The sequence below is a fragment of the Loxodonta africana genome, chromosome 10, assembly GCF_030014295.1.
Source record: "Loxodonta africana isolate mLoxAfr1 chromosome 10, mLoxAfr1.hap2, whole genome shotgun sequence".
In the NCBI taxonomy this organism is placed as follows: Eukaryota; Metazoa; Chordata; class Mammalia; order Proboscidea; family Elephantidae; genus Loxodonta; species Loxodonta africana.
Window position 1 is genome coordinate 89,221,421 of NC_087351.1, and position 15,007 is coordinate 89,236,427.

A 15,007-nucleotide genomic window follows, 5' to 3' on the forward strand; every position below is an offset into this window, starting at 1 on the left:
AAGGCATGGTACTTTCAATCATCTGTTACGTATGGGAAAGCTGGACAATAAATAAAAAAAATAAGGAAGACCAAAGAAGAATTGACACCTTTGAATTATGGGGTTGGCAAAAACTATTGAATATACCATGGACTGCCAGAAGAACAAACAAATCTGTCTTGGAAGAAGTACAGTCAGAATGTCTCTTGGAAGCAAAGATGGGGAGACTCAGTCTCACATATTTTGGAGATGTTATTAGGAGGGACTAGTCCCTGGAGAAGGACATCATCCTTGGTAAAGTAATAGGGTCATTGAAAAGGATGAAGATCCTCAACAAGTTGGATTTACACAGTGGCTGCAACAATGGGCTCAAGCATAACAACAATCGTGAGGATGGCACAGGACTCAGCAGTGTTTCATTCCACTATACATAGGGTCGCTATGAGTCGGAATCAAACTGACAACACCTAACGACAACAAGCTGAACTGAAAATTAATAACCTGAAAGGATATTTTATCTGTCTTTGCAGCATAGAAAGATAAAGATATAGAGGATATAAAGATAGGATAATAGACATGGAAGAGAGAATGAGTAGACCCAAATATATCTAAAAGAAGTTCCAGAAAGAGAAGAGAATGTGTGAGAAGCAATATTTAAACATATACTGAGATATTTCCAGAATTGATGAATTCTCAGATACAGGAATTCTAGTGAGTCCTAAGCAAGGTAAATAAAATAAATCCACACCTGAATATGTCATAGCGAAAATACCTAAGACAAAGAGATATTAGAAGTATCTAGAGAGAATATACGGAATTAGAGTTTGTATATATTTTTAACATAAATGTTATTACATGTCAGGTGTTATTCTCCAGTTTTCCTTTTTTTTACTCTAAATATATCTTGGATTTCTTTCCGTGACAAAACAAATAGGTTTATCTCATTCTTTTGAACTTCTGGGTAGTATTCCATGGTTGGATGCAGCATAGTTTATTTGGGAGGAGAGCATTTAGGTCATTTCCAATTTTTCAATCTTTCAAATAATAATTCCAAGAACTCTGTTGTGCATATATCTTTTGGGCACATGTTCTAGTATGTCTAGAAAGATACCCAGGAGCAAAATTACTGAATATAAAGATACACCCAGTTTTGTGAAGTTAAAAATTAATTTCCAACTATTGGTCTCTACTCGTCTGGAGCAAAAGAGAATGAAGGAAACAAAGACTCAAAGAAGAAACTAGTCCACAGGACTTATGGCCCACATGAACCATGGACTCTTCTAGTCAGAGATCAGAAGAACTAGATGGTGCCAGGCAACCATTACCAACCGTTCTGACCAGGGACACAACAGAAGGTCGCTGATAGAATGGGAGAAAAATGTAGACAAAATTCAAATTCCTAAAAAAAAAAACAAAAAACCCTAAGATAACCTTTGAACTTGGAACTGAAGCTATTCCTGGAGGTCACCTTTCAGCCAAATAATTGGCTTATAAAATAAACAATATCATCTGTGAGTAATGTGTCTCTTAAAACAATCAACTACATGAGACCAAATGGTCAACATTTACCCAAAAGCAAAAATGGGAAGGCAAGGAAGGGCAGAGAAGCTAGATCAATGGAAACGGAACAAACAGAATGAAAATAATAAGAATGCTGATAGGTTGTGAAAATTGTAATTAATGTCACAGAACGATCTGTATAAAAATTTTTAAATGGGGACCTAACTTGCTGTGTAAACTTTCACCTAAAACACAATTAAATGTTTAAAAAAATTAATTTCCAAATTTCCTTTTAAGAAGACTGCTGTAGGCTGTCGAGTTGATTCTGACTCATAACAACTCTATAGGACAGAGTAGAACTGCCTCATAGGACTTCCTAGTCTGTAATTTTTACGGGAGCAGATCACCAGGTCTTTTCTCCCTCAGAGTGATCTTTCTGTTAGCAGCTGAGTGCTTAATCACTGTGCTACCAGGGCTCCTTAAGAAGATTGTACCAGGGAGCCAAGACGGTGAAATAGACAGACGCTTCTGGCAAGTCCTCTTTACAACAAAGACCCGAAAAAACAAGTGAAATGAGTACATTTGTGACAAGCTCATAGCCCTGAGCTTCAAAGGCAAGTTTAGAAAACGAACTGAGGGGTAGGGGAAGGAAAAGACCGTTCAGAAGCGGAGAGGAATTACCAGACCTGAATCATGGGGAGCCCTCAGGCACCATTCCCGGAGTGGGGGCGGGCTGGTACTAGCGTTTGGCCGCAGTTTCCTCACAGAGAAGCAGCCAGCCACACAGCCTACTCACACCTCCAGAACCTGAGAAGAAAGGCGCTTTCGGCAAAAGCTAAGTACTTGCGTATATTTTACCCTGCCCCCCTGCCCCCAAGCCAGCTTCAGCGGCTGAATTCCCTGGGCCTCAGATAGACACTGTTGAGCACCTAAAGCCATCCTCCCAGCCTTGGGGAAGGAAAAAATTTGCAATTTGGGGAAAAGATAATTTGCTAGCTCCACTAACTGGGGGAGCTCAGGACAGAAGCGGCTCCTGTCCAGGCATAAACCATCTGTGGACTTTGAGCACCTATCCCTTCTGCATGGACCTGTGTGGGCCTATTTCAGGAAAATAGGCCCTTGTTGGCAGGCTCCAACCGTTTCAGCTGTGAGGTGGAGAGGTGGGTGTTTGGTGTTTGACATTGCTTTGCCTATTAAACAAGGTCCTCACCTACTCACATCAGGGACCTAAGGACTGGTAGCTCCACTCAGGTCACCCAGCCACCCGTAACAGGGGTCCAAAGATAACTGGTACGTCCCAATCCTTACAACCAAAAACTTTGGGTGCCCATGGTCCGTCTGCAGAACCCACCCACCTGCACGCTCTAGGGAACAGGGACGCTCTTTCCTCAGAGACACTCGGGGGTCGGTTCTCAGCTCCCTGCCTTGTTCAGAGCGTGACCCCCTGCTGCAATCAGGTACCAGTATATACGCCAACCACCTCTGCCCCTCTTAGACTGTAGGACAGAGCTTGTACCACACACTTGATGATCAGCTACCTGGAAACCTGAGCTGAATTCATACAAGAAAACTGAATGGTCTCCTAAACTGATGTACCTGATAACACCTCTAGCCATCTGGGGACAGGACGTCAGAGCTCCAAAGGTGAAAATAATCAAGCTAGCTCACTCAAGAAACCCATAGGGGTATACCAAAACAAAACAAAGGAAGAAGCTATGACCCAGTAAGCAAGCATAAACTAATACAATAACTTATAAATGGCTCGGAGACAACAGTCAATATCAAGTCACATAAAGAAACAGACCACGATCACCTCAAAAGGCTCTCAAAACAAAGAACCCAGGATCTTCTAGATGAAAGAGCATTCTTGGAATTACCAGAGCCAGAATACAAAAGTTTAATATACAGAACCCTTCAAGACATCAGGAAGGAAATGAGGCAATATGCAGAACAAGCCAAGGAACACACAAATAAAGCAACTGAAGAAATTAGAAAGATTATTCAGGAACATAAAGAAAAGTTTAATGAGTTGGAAAAATCCATAGACAGACAGCAATCAGAAATTCAGAAGATTAACAATAAAATTCAAAGGAGAAGAATTGAGCAAGTAGAAGCTAGAATTTCTGAACTCGAAGATAAGTCACTTGGCACTAATATATTTGAAGAAAAATCAGATAAAAGAATTTTAAAAAATGAAGAAAAGTTAAGAATTATGTGGGACTCTATCAAGAGAAATAACCTACGAGTGATTGGAGTACCAGAATAGGGAGGGATAACAGAAAATACAGAGAGAATTGTTGAAGATTTGTTGGCAGAAAACTTCCCTGATATTGTGAAAGATGAGAAGATATCTATCCAAGAGGCTCATCGAACTCCACATAAGGTAGATCTGCAAAGAAAGTCACCAAGACAAAATCAAGCTTGCCAAAACCGAAGATAAAGTGAGAATTATAACAGCAGCGAGGGATAAACGAAAAGTCACCTACAAAGGAGAGCCAATAAGAATAAGCTTGGACTACTTGGCAGAAACCACGCAGCCAAGAAGACAATGGGATGACATATTTAAAAAATTGAAGGAAAAAAATCGCCTGCCAAGAATCATATATCCAGCAAAACTGTCTCTTAAATATGAAGGTTAAATGAAGATATTTCCAGATAAACTCAAGTTTAGGGAATTTGTAAAAACCAAACCAAAACTACAAGAAATACTAAAGGGAGTTCTTTGGTTAGAAAATCAATAATATCAGGTATCAATCCAAGATGAGAACACTGGGCAGAGCAACCAGAAGTCAATCCAGACAGGGAAATCCAAAAAAACAAAGCAAGATTATTTAAAAAAAAAAAAAAAGCTCAAAACAGGGTAACAGCAATGTTATTATATAAAAGAAGACAACATTAAAATAATAAAGAGGGACTAAGAAATGTAATCATACACCTTCCATATGGAGAGGAAGATACGGCGATACAAAGAAATAAAAGTTAGGTTTAAATTTAGAAAAATATGGGTAAATAATAAGGTAACCACAATGGAGACAAACTATCCTGCTCATAAGAGAAAAATACAGACTCAGCAGAAACAAAATCAACAACAACAAATAAGAGGAAAGGACAACGTATAAAGATAATCTACTCAGCACATAAAATTAAGTGGGAAAAAGAAACTGTCAACAACACACAAAAAAAGACATCAAAATCATAGCACTAAATTCATACTGATCCATAATTCCCCTGCATGTAAATGGACTAAATGCACCAATAAAGAGACAGAGTGGCAGAATGGTTTAAAAAACAAGATCCATCTATATGCTGTCTACAAGAGACACACCTTAGACACACAAACAAACTAAAACTCAAAGGATGGAAAAAAATATATCGAGCAAACAACAATCAGAAAAGAGCAGGAGTGGCAATATTAATTTTGGACAAAATAGACTTTAAAGTTAAATCCATCAGAAAGGATAAGGAAGGACACTACATAATGATTAAAGGGACAATACACCAAGAAGATATAACCATATTAAATATTTATGCAGCCAATGACAGGGCTGCAAGATACATAAACTCTATCAGCATTGAAAAGTGAGATAGACAGTTCCACAATAATAGTAGGAGACTTCAACACACCACTTTCGGTGAAGGACGGGACATCCAGAAAGAAGCTCAATAAAGACACAGAAGATCTAAATGTCACAATCAACCAACTTGACCTCATAAACATATACGGAATACTCTACCCAACAGCAACCAAGTGCTGTTCTTTTCTAGTGCACATGGAACATTCTCTAGAATAGACCACATGTTAGGTCATAAAGCAAGCCTTAGCAGAATCCAAAACACTGAAATATTACAAAGCATCTTCTCTGACCATAAGGCCATAAAAGTGGAAATCAATAACAGGAAAAGCAGGGAAAAGAAATCAAACAGTTTGAAACTGAACAATACCCTGCTCAAAAAAGACTGGATTATAGAAGACATTAAGAATGGAATAAAAAAATTCAGAGAATCCAACGAGAATGAAAACACTTCCTATCAGAACCTTTGGGACACAGCAAAAGCAGTGCTCAGAGGCCAATTTATATCAACAAATGCACACATACAAAAAGAAAAAAGGGTCAAAATCAAATAATTATCCTTACAACTTGGACAAATAGAAAGAGAGCAACAAAAGAAACCCACAGGCACCAGAAGAAAACAAATAATAAAAATTAGAGCTGAATTAAATGAAATAGAAAACAGAAAAACAATTGAAAGAATTAACAAGACCAAAAGCTGGTTTTTTGAAAAAATCAACAAAATTGATAAGCCACTGGCCAAACCAACAAAAGAAAAACAGGAAAGGAAGCAAATAACCCGAATAAGAAATGAGATGGGCGATGTTACAACAGACCCAACTGAAATTAAAACCATCATATCAGATTACTGTGAGAAATTGTACTCTAACAAATTTGAAAACTTAGAAGAAATGGATGAATTCCTAGAAACACACCACCTACCTAAACTAACACAAACAGAGGTAGAACAACTAAATAGACCCATAACAAAAGAAGAGATTGAAAAGGTAATCAAAAAACTCCCAACAACAAAAAAAAAATCCCTGGTCCGGAGGGGTTCACTGCAGAGTTCTACCAAACTTTCAGAGAAGAGTTAACACCACTACTACTAAAGGTATTTCAGAGCACAGAAAAGGAAAGAATACTACCAAACTCATTCTATGAAGCCACCATATCCCTGATACCAAAACCAGGTAAAGACACCACAAGAAAAGAAAATTATAGATCTATATCCCTCATGAATGTAGATGCAAAAATCCTCAACAAAATTCTAGCCAATAGAATTCAACAACATATCAAAAAAATAATTCACCATGACCAAGTGGGATTCATACCAGGTATGCGGGGATGGTTCAACATTAGAAAAACAATTAATGTAATCCACCACATAAATAAAACAAAAGACAAGAATCACATGATTTTATCAATTGATGCAGAAAAGTCATTTGACAAAGTTCAACACCCATTCATGATAAAAACTCTCAGCAAAACAGGAATAGAAGGAAAATTCCTCAACATAATAAAGGGCATTTATACAAAGCCAACATCACCCTAAATGGAGAGAGCCTGAAAGCATTCCCACTGAGATCGGGAACCAGACAAGGATGCCCTTTATCACTGCTCTTATTCAACATTGTGTTGGGGGTCCTAGTCAGAGCAATTAGGTTAGATAAAGAAATAAAGGGCATCCAGATTGGCAAGGAAGAAGTAAAAGTATCTCTATTTGCAGATGGCATGATCTTATACACAGAAAACCCTAAGAAATCCTCCAGAAAACTACTGAAACTAATAGAAGAGTTCAGCAGAGTATCGGGATACAAGATAAACATACAAAAATCAGTTGGATTCCTCTACACTGACAAAAAGAACTTCGAAGAGGAAATCACCAAACCAATGCCATTTACAGTAGCCCCCAAGGAGATAAAATACTTAGGAATAAATCTTACCAGAGATGTAAAAGACTTATACAAAGAAAACTACAGTACACTTCTGCAAGAAACCAAGAGACTTACATAAGTGGAAAAACGTACCTTGCTCATGGATAGGAAGACTTAACATTGTAAAAATGTCTATTCTACCAATAGTGATCTATACATTTAATGCAATTCCAATCCAAATCTCAATGACATTCTTTAACGAGATGGAGAAACAAATCACCAACTTCTCTATTTCTTTAAGTCTTTGTTATGTTCAATATAGGTTTCGCATATTGCATATTAGGTTAATTCTAGGTCTTTTAACATTTTATTCTTACGTGAATGGAATATTTTTCTATTGCATTTTCTAACTGGTTATAACTGGTATGTCTGAAAGGTATTAATTTTTGTACATTGATCCTTTATCCAGCCACTTATTGAATTACCTTATTAGTGCTAACATTTTGTAGTTAATTCTCTTGTATTATTTATGTAGGTTATGATGTCTGCAGACAATGAGAGAGTGTTGCTCTTCTCTTCTAATATTTATAACTCCTAATGACTGATTTTAGTTGCATTAGCTAAGACTTCTAACATAATGTTGACATAATGCTAACAGCTCTTTGTAAAAATACAAATTACCCGGCCCTATCCCAGCTGCAGAACCAGAATCTTTAGGGGGGGAAATCTGGGAATCTGTACCTTGTCAAACTTCCCAGGTGATTCTCGTATAGCCAGCCCTGCACTATTTGTAACCACTGCTGTAAGCACAATAATTTGAATAACTTATCTCATTTTGTGCATTGACTAACTTATTACCTCATTGTAACTGCACCGGTACCAGACACAGCCAAAGAAGTATTTGTGTTTTCATAGATGAATCTATTTATTTATTCATTCATTCACTCAGCAAGCATTTATCGAGCGCCTTTTTGTCATGTGCCAAGTGCTGTTTAGGTGCTAGAGATACAAAGATCGTTAAGCAATGGTCTCTGTTCTCACAGAGCTAGTGGCATGTGGGAAAGATTTGGCAAAGGTCTGCTGGTCTGTTATCAGGTTAACTGCGTTTTTAACCATTGCCCTTCCCTTTCTGCCTTTTAAGAAACCACCATTTAAAAGAAAGCCTCCAACCCACCACCACCGCCACCACCCAGTAAAGCTAGATTTTCAAATACAATGCCTTAATTTGAAAGTATTATAAAAATTACCTGGGTAAAGGTGGATCTCTTGAACTCTAGAGCAACTTGCAAAAACCCCTCAGGTAAAGATAAATGAATGAGTTTTGATTTCATTTTCCCTGAGAACTTCTACAGTTTGCTCTTTTCAGGGTTCAGAGAAGAAATTTGAGGACAAGGCTCTGTCATTTATTACCCAGAAATCACCATTCCTTTAGACTGCTTAGCAGGGAGCAAGACTGGCAGGAAGGTGAAGGCAGTGAGGCACTTGCCTCGGTTCAGAATGTAAGGGGGTGCTGGATAACTCAGTAATTAAGATAAGTGATATCTTAATGTAATTAAAATCAAAATTAATGTAAAAATACATGATGAATGGCCAATAAGCACATGAAAAGATGCTCCACGTCATTAGTCATTAGGGAAATGCAAATCAAAATCACAATGAAATACTACTTCATACCCACTAGGATGGCTATGATCAGAAAAACAGAAAATAATAAGTATTGGCAAGAACCATTGTCCACTGCTGTTGGGCTTGTAAAATGGTGCAACCGCGATGGAAAACAGTTTGGCAGTCCTGAAAGAGTTAAACTACCTTAAACCCGTTACCATCCAGTCGATTCCAACACACAGCAACTACCTCATGACCCAGCAATTTCACTCCCAGCAATTCCAAAAGCAGGGATGCAAACAGAGACTTGTACCCCAGTGTCCACTGCAGCATTAATCACAATAGCCAAAAGGTAAAAGAAAAACCAATTGTCCATCAACAGACGAATGGATAAAATGTGTTATACCCATTCAATGAAACGTTATTCGACTATAAAGAGAAATAAAGTTCTGATGCATGCTATGACATGGATGAACCTTGAAAACATTATACTGAATGAAAAAAGTCAGACAAAGGACGAATATTACATAAAATATTCAGAATAGGCAAATACATGGAGACCAAAGTTTATGAGTGATTAGCTGGGTGAGGGAAGCGGAAGGGGGCGGTATTACTTAAGCAATAGAGAGCTTTCGGTAATGGCGATGAAAAAATTTGGAAACAGTGTGATTGTCGTACAAGATGATGAATTGTCATACAGGATGTTCAATGAATCATTGGACTGCACGTGTAAGAATGGTTGAGATGTTTTGATTCATTTATTTCACCACAATAAAAATTTTTTAAAACTTAAAAATCATGATGAACAAAATACCAAAAATTTAAATAAAAACAGAATCTGAGAGGAATAAGATTGGGGTAAAGTGAGCAAGACCTACTTAGGCAAGTTGCAGGGTCAGATTCTGTCTTTATTTCAAATTGTGTTTATCCGAGTTTTTACATTATTTTTTATTTTTAATAATGCTGCATTAAAAAATTCTTTATCTGGACTACTGAGTTTTGGCATTCCTTAAATTTTACACCCATGGCAAGGGCCTTCCTCTCCTCACCCTAGTCCTGGCCCTGCTGCTGCGATGTTGTATTAGCATTTTCTATAATGGTACAGACTTTAGGCACTAGGCTAGGAGTTGGTGCTGCCATGTATGCCAAGGGTACAATGTACCAGCTCCTCGAACTTCCTGGGCAGTCCTGACAGAGACAGAAGAGAAATTAAAGGAGATGGTAAATTGTTGTCTTTTTTCTCCTGGTTTCTCTGTGACCATGAAACATTTGCTTTGAACGCTTGCCACTGTTTTCTCATCTGATTGTTCCAAGGGAAGAGACTGGCAGGGCTGGATCCGGGTGGGGAAGGGGAGCCTAGTCTGGAGTGCATTGCTAATATACCTCCCTCGCTGCAGGAAATAACTTCAAAGAAGAATCCGCAGTATTGTTCTGCCAAGCCATGTCGGTAAGAAGCCAGGGGCGCAGCCGAGTCCAATGGGAAGATCCCTGGGAGACCTGGGGTGGAGGTCCTGGTGGCTGTGTGGGCACAGTGAAGTGTGGCCACTGGCATGGTTCAGGGGAGCTGGTAAGTGTTTGGATCTGCTGTTCCTTGCAAAAGCCACAGTGAGTGGTGGGCCTGTTCAGATGGAACTAAATTCGCCCAGCGGCCATCAACAGTTGAATAAATAATGAATAAGAAAAATAATGGGAAATTGCCTTCAGTCTTAGCACCCTAGCTCATATAACTTTTGGTATATGGGAGCCCTTCATCGTGCTGCCTGAGATAAGTGAGATGTTTGCAGACAGAAGAGAAAAATAATCTCCCTTACCACTGTTTCTTCAGTCCAATTATCGAATTAAGAAACTGGACCTGAGTCACAATCAGTTCTCTGATAAGGGAGGAGAACAGCTGGGACAGATGCTGGGTAAGTCTCCCCCGCAGAGAGCAGGCCAGCAGATGGGAGGGACTTGGGGAGGATCCCTTGTCAGAGCTCCTGCTGCTGCTTCTTTTCCTTCTTCTTTTATTATTGGATGTTCAGATTATAAAAGTTATGGGAACTGCACCCAAGATACATTTTAAATGGATTCAGCACCGGATGTGGGAAGTTAAACTTTAAAATGATGAGAAGAACATACAGAGAAATAACCAGGACTAACTCAGGAAGGCTCAGGATTATTAAACGCAGCACAAAACCAAAAACCCACGGCCATTGTGTCAATTCTGACTCGTGGCGACCCCATGTGCTACAGAGTAGAACCAGTCCATGGGGAACCAGTCCATGGGGTTTCCTTGACTCTAATCTTTATAGGGAGTCCCTGAGTGGCATAAATGGTTAAGTGCTCAACTACTAGCCCAAACGTTGGTGGTTTGAACCCACTCAGAGGTTCTTCGGAAGGCCTGGTGATCTCCTTCCAAAAGGTCACAGCCTTGAAAACTCCATGGAGCACAGTTCTACTCTGCACACAGGGGCTGCTATGAATAGGAACTGACTTGATGACAACTGTTGAAGTGCACAACAAACTTTATGGAAGCTAATTGCCAGGACTTTCTTCCAAGGCACCGCTAGGTGGGTTCAAATTGCAAACCTTTAGGTTAATAGTGGAAGGCAAATGGTTTGTGCTACCCAGGAACCTTAAATGTGGCACAGCAAGCATAATCTATAACAAAAATGATTCCTATATTTGACAACAATAAGTTTTAAATTTACGTATGATAAAAGACACCATGGACAAGGTTAAAAGGTACACAACAGTCAGGGAGAAGATATTTGCACCATTTGTAGGACTTAAAAAACTAGGGTTCAAAATACTGGTTTAAAAAATCCTGTAGATCAATTAGACAATGCTAAGTACCCCAATAGTCAAATCATACTGATAGCAAAAGAAGACACCCAAATGCCCAGCCTCTTTAGTAATTGAATGTAAACTAAAGGAAGATTTCCCTCACCTACCAAAGCTGCAGAAATCTTAACGCCAGTGAATATCAAACACTGTGGGCGCTGTGAAGAAATAAGAATATTCACAAGCTTCTAGGGAAAGGCACTTTGGAGAGCAACTTGACAGTATTTAGTAAAATTGAAAATACATGTATCCTATGATCCTGCAGTTTTCCTTCACATGCCTCAGAGAAGTTGTCAGCCATACACAGAGTGATATGCAGAAAGGTTCCTTGCAGCACTGCTATAAAAGATTTTCAAAAAGGTAGAAACAAGTGTTCTTTCCTAAAGAAATGAGGGGAATGCTATGAGCCGGTAGGAGGGCTCTTGTTAGGTACCTGTAGAGTTGGCCCCGGACTCATGGCAACCTCGTGCACAACAAAACGAATTGCTGCCCGGTGCTCTGCCATCCCCACGATTGGTTGCAGGTTGGAGCATTGTGATGCATACGGTTTTCATTGGCTGATTTTTGGAAACCGATCAGCAGGGCTTTCTTCCTAGCCCATCTTAGTCTGAAAGCTCCACTAAAACCTGTTCAGCATCACAGCAACACGCAAGCCTTCACTGATAGATGGGTGGTGGCCACAAATGAGGTGCACTGGCCAGCAAGCAAACCCAGATCTCCCACGTGGGAGGCAAGAACTCTAGCACTGAACCACCAGGGCTAATTTAGACAGGATAGTGTAGGAAAACCCCACACGGAAGGTGGCTCTTCGCTGAGACTTGGAGAACAAAAAGGAAACAACCACGCTGAATTCTAGAGTCAAAGCATTCCAAGTGGAAAGAGCAGAGCTTAGCAAGTTTGAGAAACATGGGGGACAGACAGTGTGGCTACAGCAGAGTGGACAGGGAGGATACAAGAGGGGGATGTGGTCATGGAGGGGCCTGGGATTGTGTCAGGCTTCATGGGCCATGGCAGGAACAGAGTTTGGATTTTATTATTCATGTGTCAGAAGTCATTGGAGGATGTTAGGTGGGAGGGGTCATGTGGCTTGATTTGCATTCTAGAAGGACTAGTCGGTCTGCTGTATGAAGAATGCGCCGAAAGACAAGAATTGAAGAAGGGAGACAGATTCAGAGGCTATTGTGGAAGTTCAGGCAAGACATGATAATAGCTTAGACTAAAGGTGGAGGTGGTGATAGAAAGAGTGGGTGAATTTAGAGGTAAGTCTAAAAGGACTTGCTGATGTGAAGAATGAGAGAAAGGGAAAAATAAAGATTGACTCATGGCTATTTTGCTTCAGCTACTAGTTGGGTGGTGGTATCTTTTACTTAAATGGGGAAAACTCAGGTAACAGGTACAGAGGGACAGGAGTTATAAATCAAGGTCTCCATTTTGGCCATGTAATGACTGTGATGCCCATTTGACACCCATATGGAAATGTCAGGTAGATAGCTTGCTACATGAGTTTAGATCTGGCAAAGAGGTCTGGACTAGAGACACAAGTTTGGGAGTCCTAGGCATACAGAAGTATTTAAAACCATGGGACAAGATGAGGTCATTTAGACACAGAGCTGAGTGAGTAGCCATAGCACCAAACCCTGGGTCACTCCAACATTTTTAGGGCTCACAGAAGAGAAGGAGAAGCCTGAGGAGTAGGAGGAAAACCAGGAAAGTGAGGTATCAAAGAAGTACTTCAAGGCAGAGAATGTGACCAGCTGTGTCAAATGCTACTTAGGGGTCAGATGAGGACAGAAAAGTGGCCTCAGGATTTGGCAACATGGAGATCACTGATGACCTTGACAAGCAGTATTTTAGGGAAGTAGATGAGCGTGGAAATCCACCTGGAGTTGGTTAAGTTGAAAATAGGATGCAAAGATGTGGACTCAGCAACATAAGCAAGTCTTTCCAGAAGTCTCGCTAAGAGGGCTGGAACAGAAAGATGAGGGGGTGATAGCAGAGTACCATCGAGTACAGGGAGGGATTTTAAGTGTGAAGATGCTAATATGAAAAAAAAAATCAATGAAAGAAGAAGAAACTGATGATGCAGAAGAGAGAGAAGGTCACTGAGGACAAGAGCAAAGTCCATGAAAAGACTGGAGGCAACGGTGTCCAGAACCAGATGGAGGGGTGCCCTTGGAGAGCAGGCGGGACAGTACATTCACTGGAAGAGTAGGAGGCCAAGAGTGGGTACAGGTGCAGGTAGGTTGGTAGATTCCTTGTTGGAAAGCCAAGGACCCTCCCATTGTACTGCTGCTATTCTCACAGTGAAATGCAAGGTAAGATCCTTAGCTGAGAGTGGGGTGGAGGTTGACAGATTTGAGGGGAGAGAAGTTATAAAAGAGCATTTAGGAGCGAAGGAGCAAATGCACTAAGGAAAATATAGAAGAATTACTGGGCGGTTTGAGTCTCCACTTGAAAACTGAGGTCATAAATGTAAACTGAGATAGAGCACATTCTATTTTAATGTGGTTATATAACCCTTGGAAACCCTGGTGGCATAGTGGTTAAGTGCTGTGGCTGCCAATCAAAAGGCTGGCAGTTCGAATCCACCAGCCACTCCTTAGAAACTCTATGGGGCAGTTCTACTCTGTCCTATAGGGTCGCTATCAGTCAGAATCGCCTCGACGGCAATGGGCTTGGCTTGGGCTTGGCATATAACCCTACTATACATGCTTATACATGCAGCTTTTAGAAATATTTTTATTATTATTAAAGCTGCTATTTATTGATTACCATGACAGGCAGGGGTCCCTGGATGGGGCAACAGGCTAATGTATTTGGCTGCTAACCAAAATGTTGGAGGTTCAAGTCCACCCATAGGCACCTCAGAAGAAAGGCCTGGTGAGCTACTTCTGAAAAATCAGCCACTAGGAACCCTATGGAGCGCAGTTCTACTCTGAGGCACATGGGGTCGCCGTGAGTTGGAACTGACTCACTGGCCGCTGGTATCGGTAGGACGGTACATGACAAGCACCATTATAGACAATTTTACATCGGTCTTCACAAAAGCCCTATACAGGTTAATATCGCCATCTTAAAGACCAGGAAGTAAGGGGAGGATAAGTAACCTCCGAGGCCATCAGCTAGAAAGTAGTGAGATGAGAATTAAAAGTTAAATTTTATGGCCATTTATTAAAAGATGCAGGTGTGAAAGGTATAACTTAAGTGAGGTGATTGGCAGAGAAGACAAAATACGGGTAAATGGCGGGGGGAGGGAAGGAAGTAGGAAGGGGTTGGAGGGATAGAGAAGACAGAAGAAAGTTTGTTCAAAATGAATATAAGATGTTGTGCACTTTACTATAAGTACATCCTGGTGGGTGAAAAAGAAACAAGATCCTGGGTACACCATACACTGTAAATAAAATGAAATGAAACAAAATAAATAGAATACATTTCTCCCCGACCTGAGGCCTGAAGGCGAGTCCTCCCATTCAGTAATGGCTCAAAGGTGCCTTAGCCTCTCCTTCCAAGGATGTCCTCAGCATAATAGCTCGCCCTCAGATAAAAGTAACAATGAGCGTCTGGTGGATTTGAACTGCCGACCTTTTTTGGTTAGCTGCTGAATGCATAAGCAGTGCACCAGCAGGGCTCCATGTTTTACATGCTTAGCCCTTAAACCAGTTACCAGCCATT

At 40.3% G+C, this 15,007-nt stretch overlaps 2 protein-coding genes across 3 annotated transcripts in view; one reads left to right on the forward strand and one right to left on the reverse strand.

Annotated features, from left to right (window-relative positions):
• Positions 1-15,007, reverse strand: part of ANGEL1 (angel homolog 1) — a 111,161-nt gene that overhangs the window by 82,659 nt on the left and 13,495 nt on the right. The window lies entirely within an intron of this gene.
• LRRC74A (leucine rich repeat containing 74A) overlaps positions 1-15,007 on the forward strand; it is a 40,106-nt gene that overhangs the window by 14,859 nt on the left and 10,240 nt on the right. The window contains exons 5-6 of the mRNA XM_064292785.1: positions 9,910-9,959; positions 10,338-10,419. Coding sequence (XP_064148855.1) covers positions 9,910-9,959; positions 10,338-10,419 — 132 coding nt within the window. The remainder of the gene's footprint in view (positions 1-9,909; positions 9,960-10,337; positions 10,420-15,007) is intronic.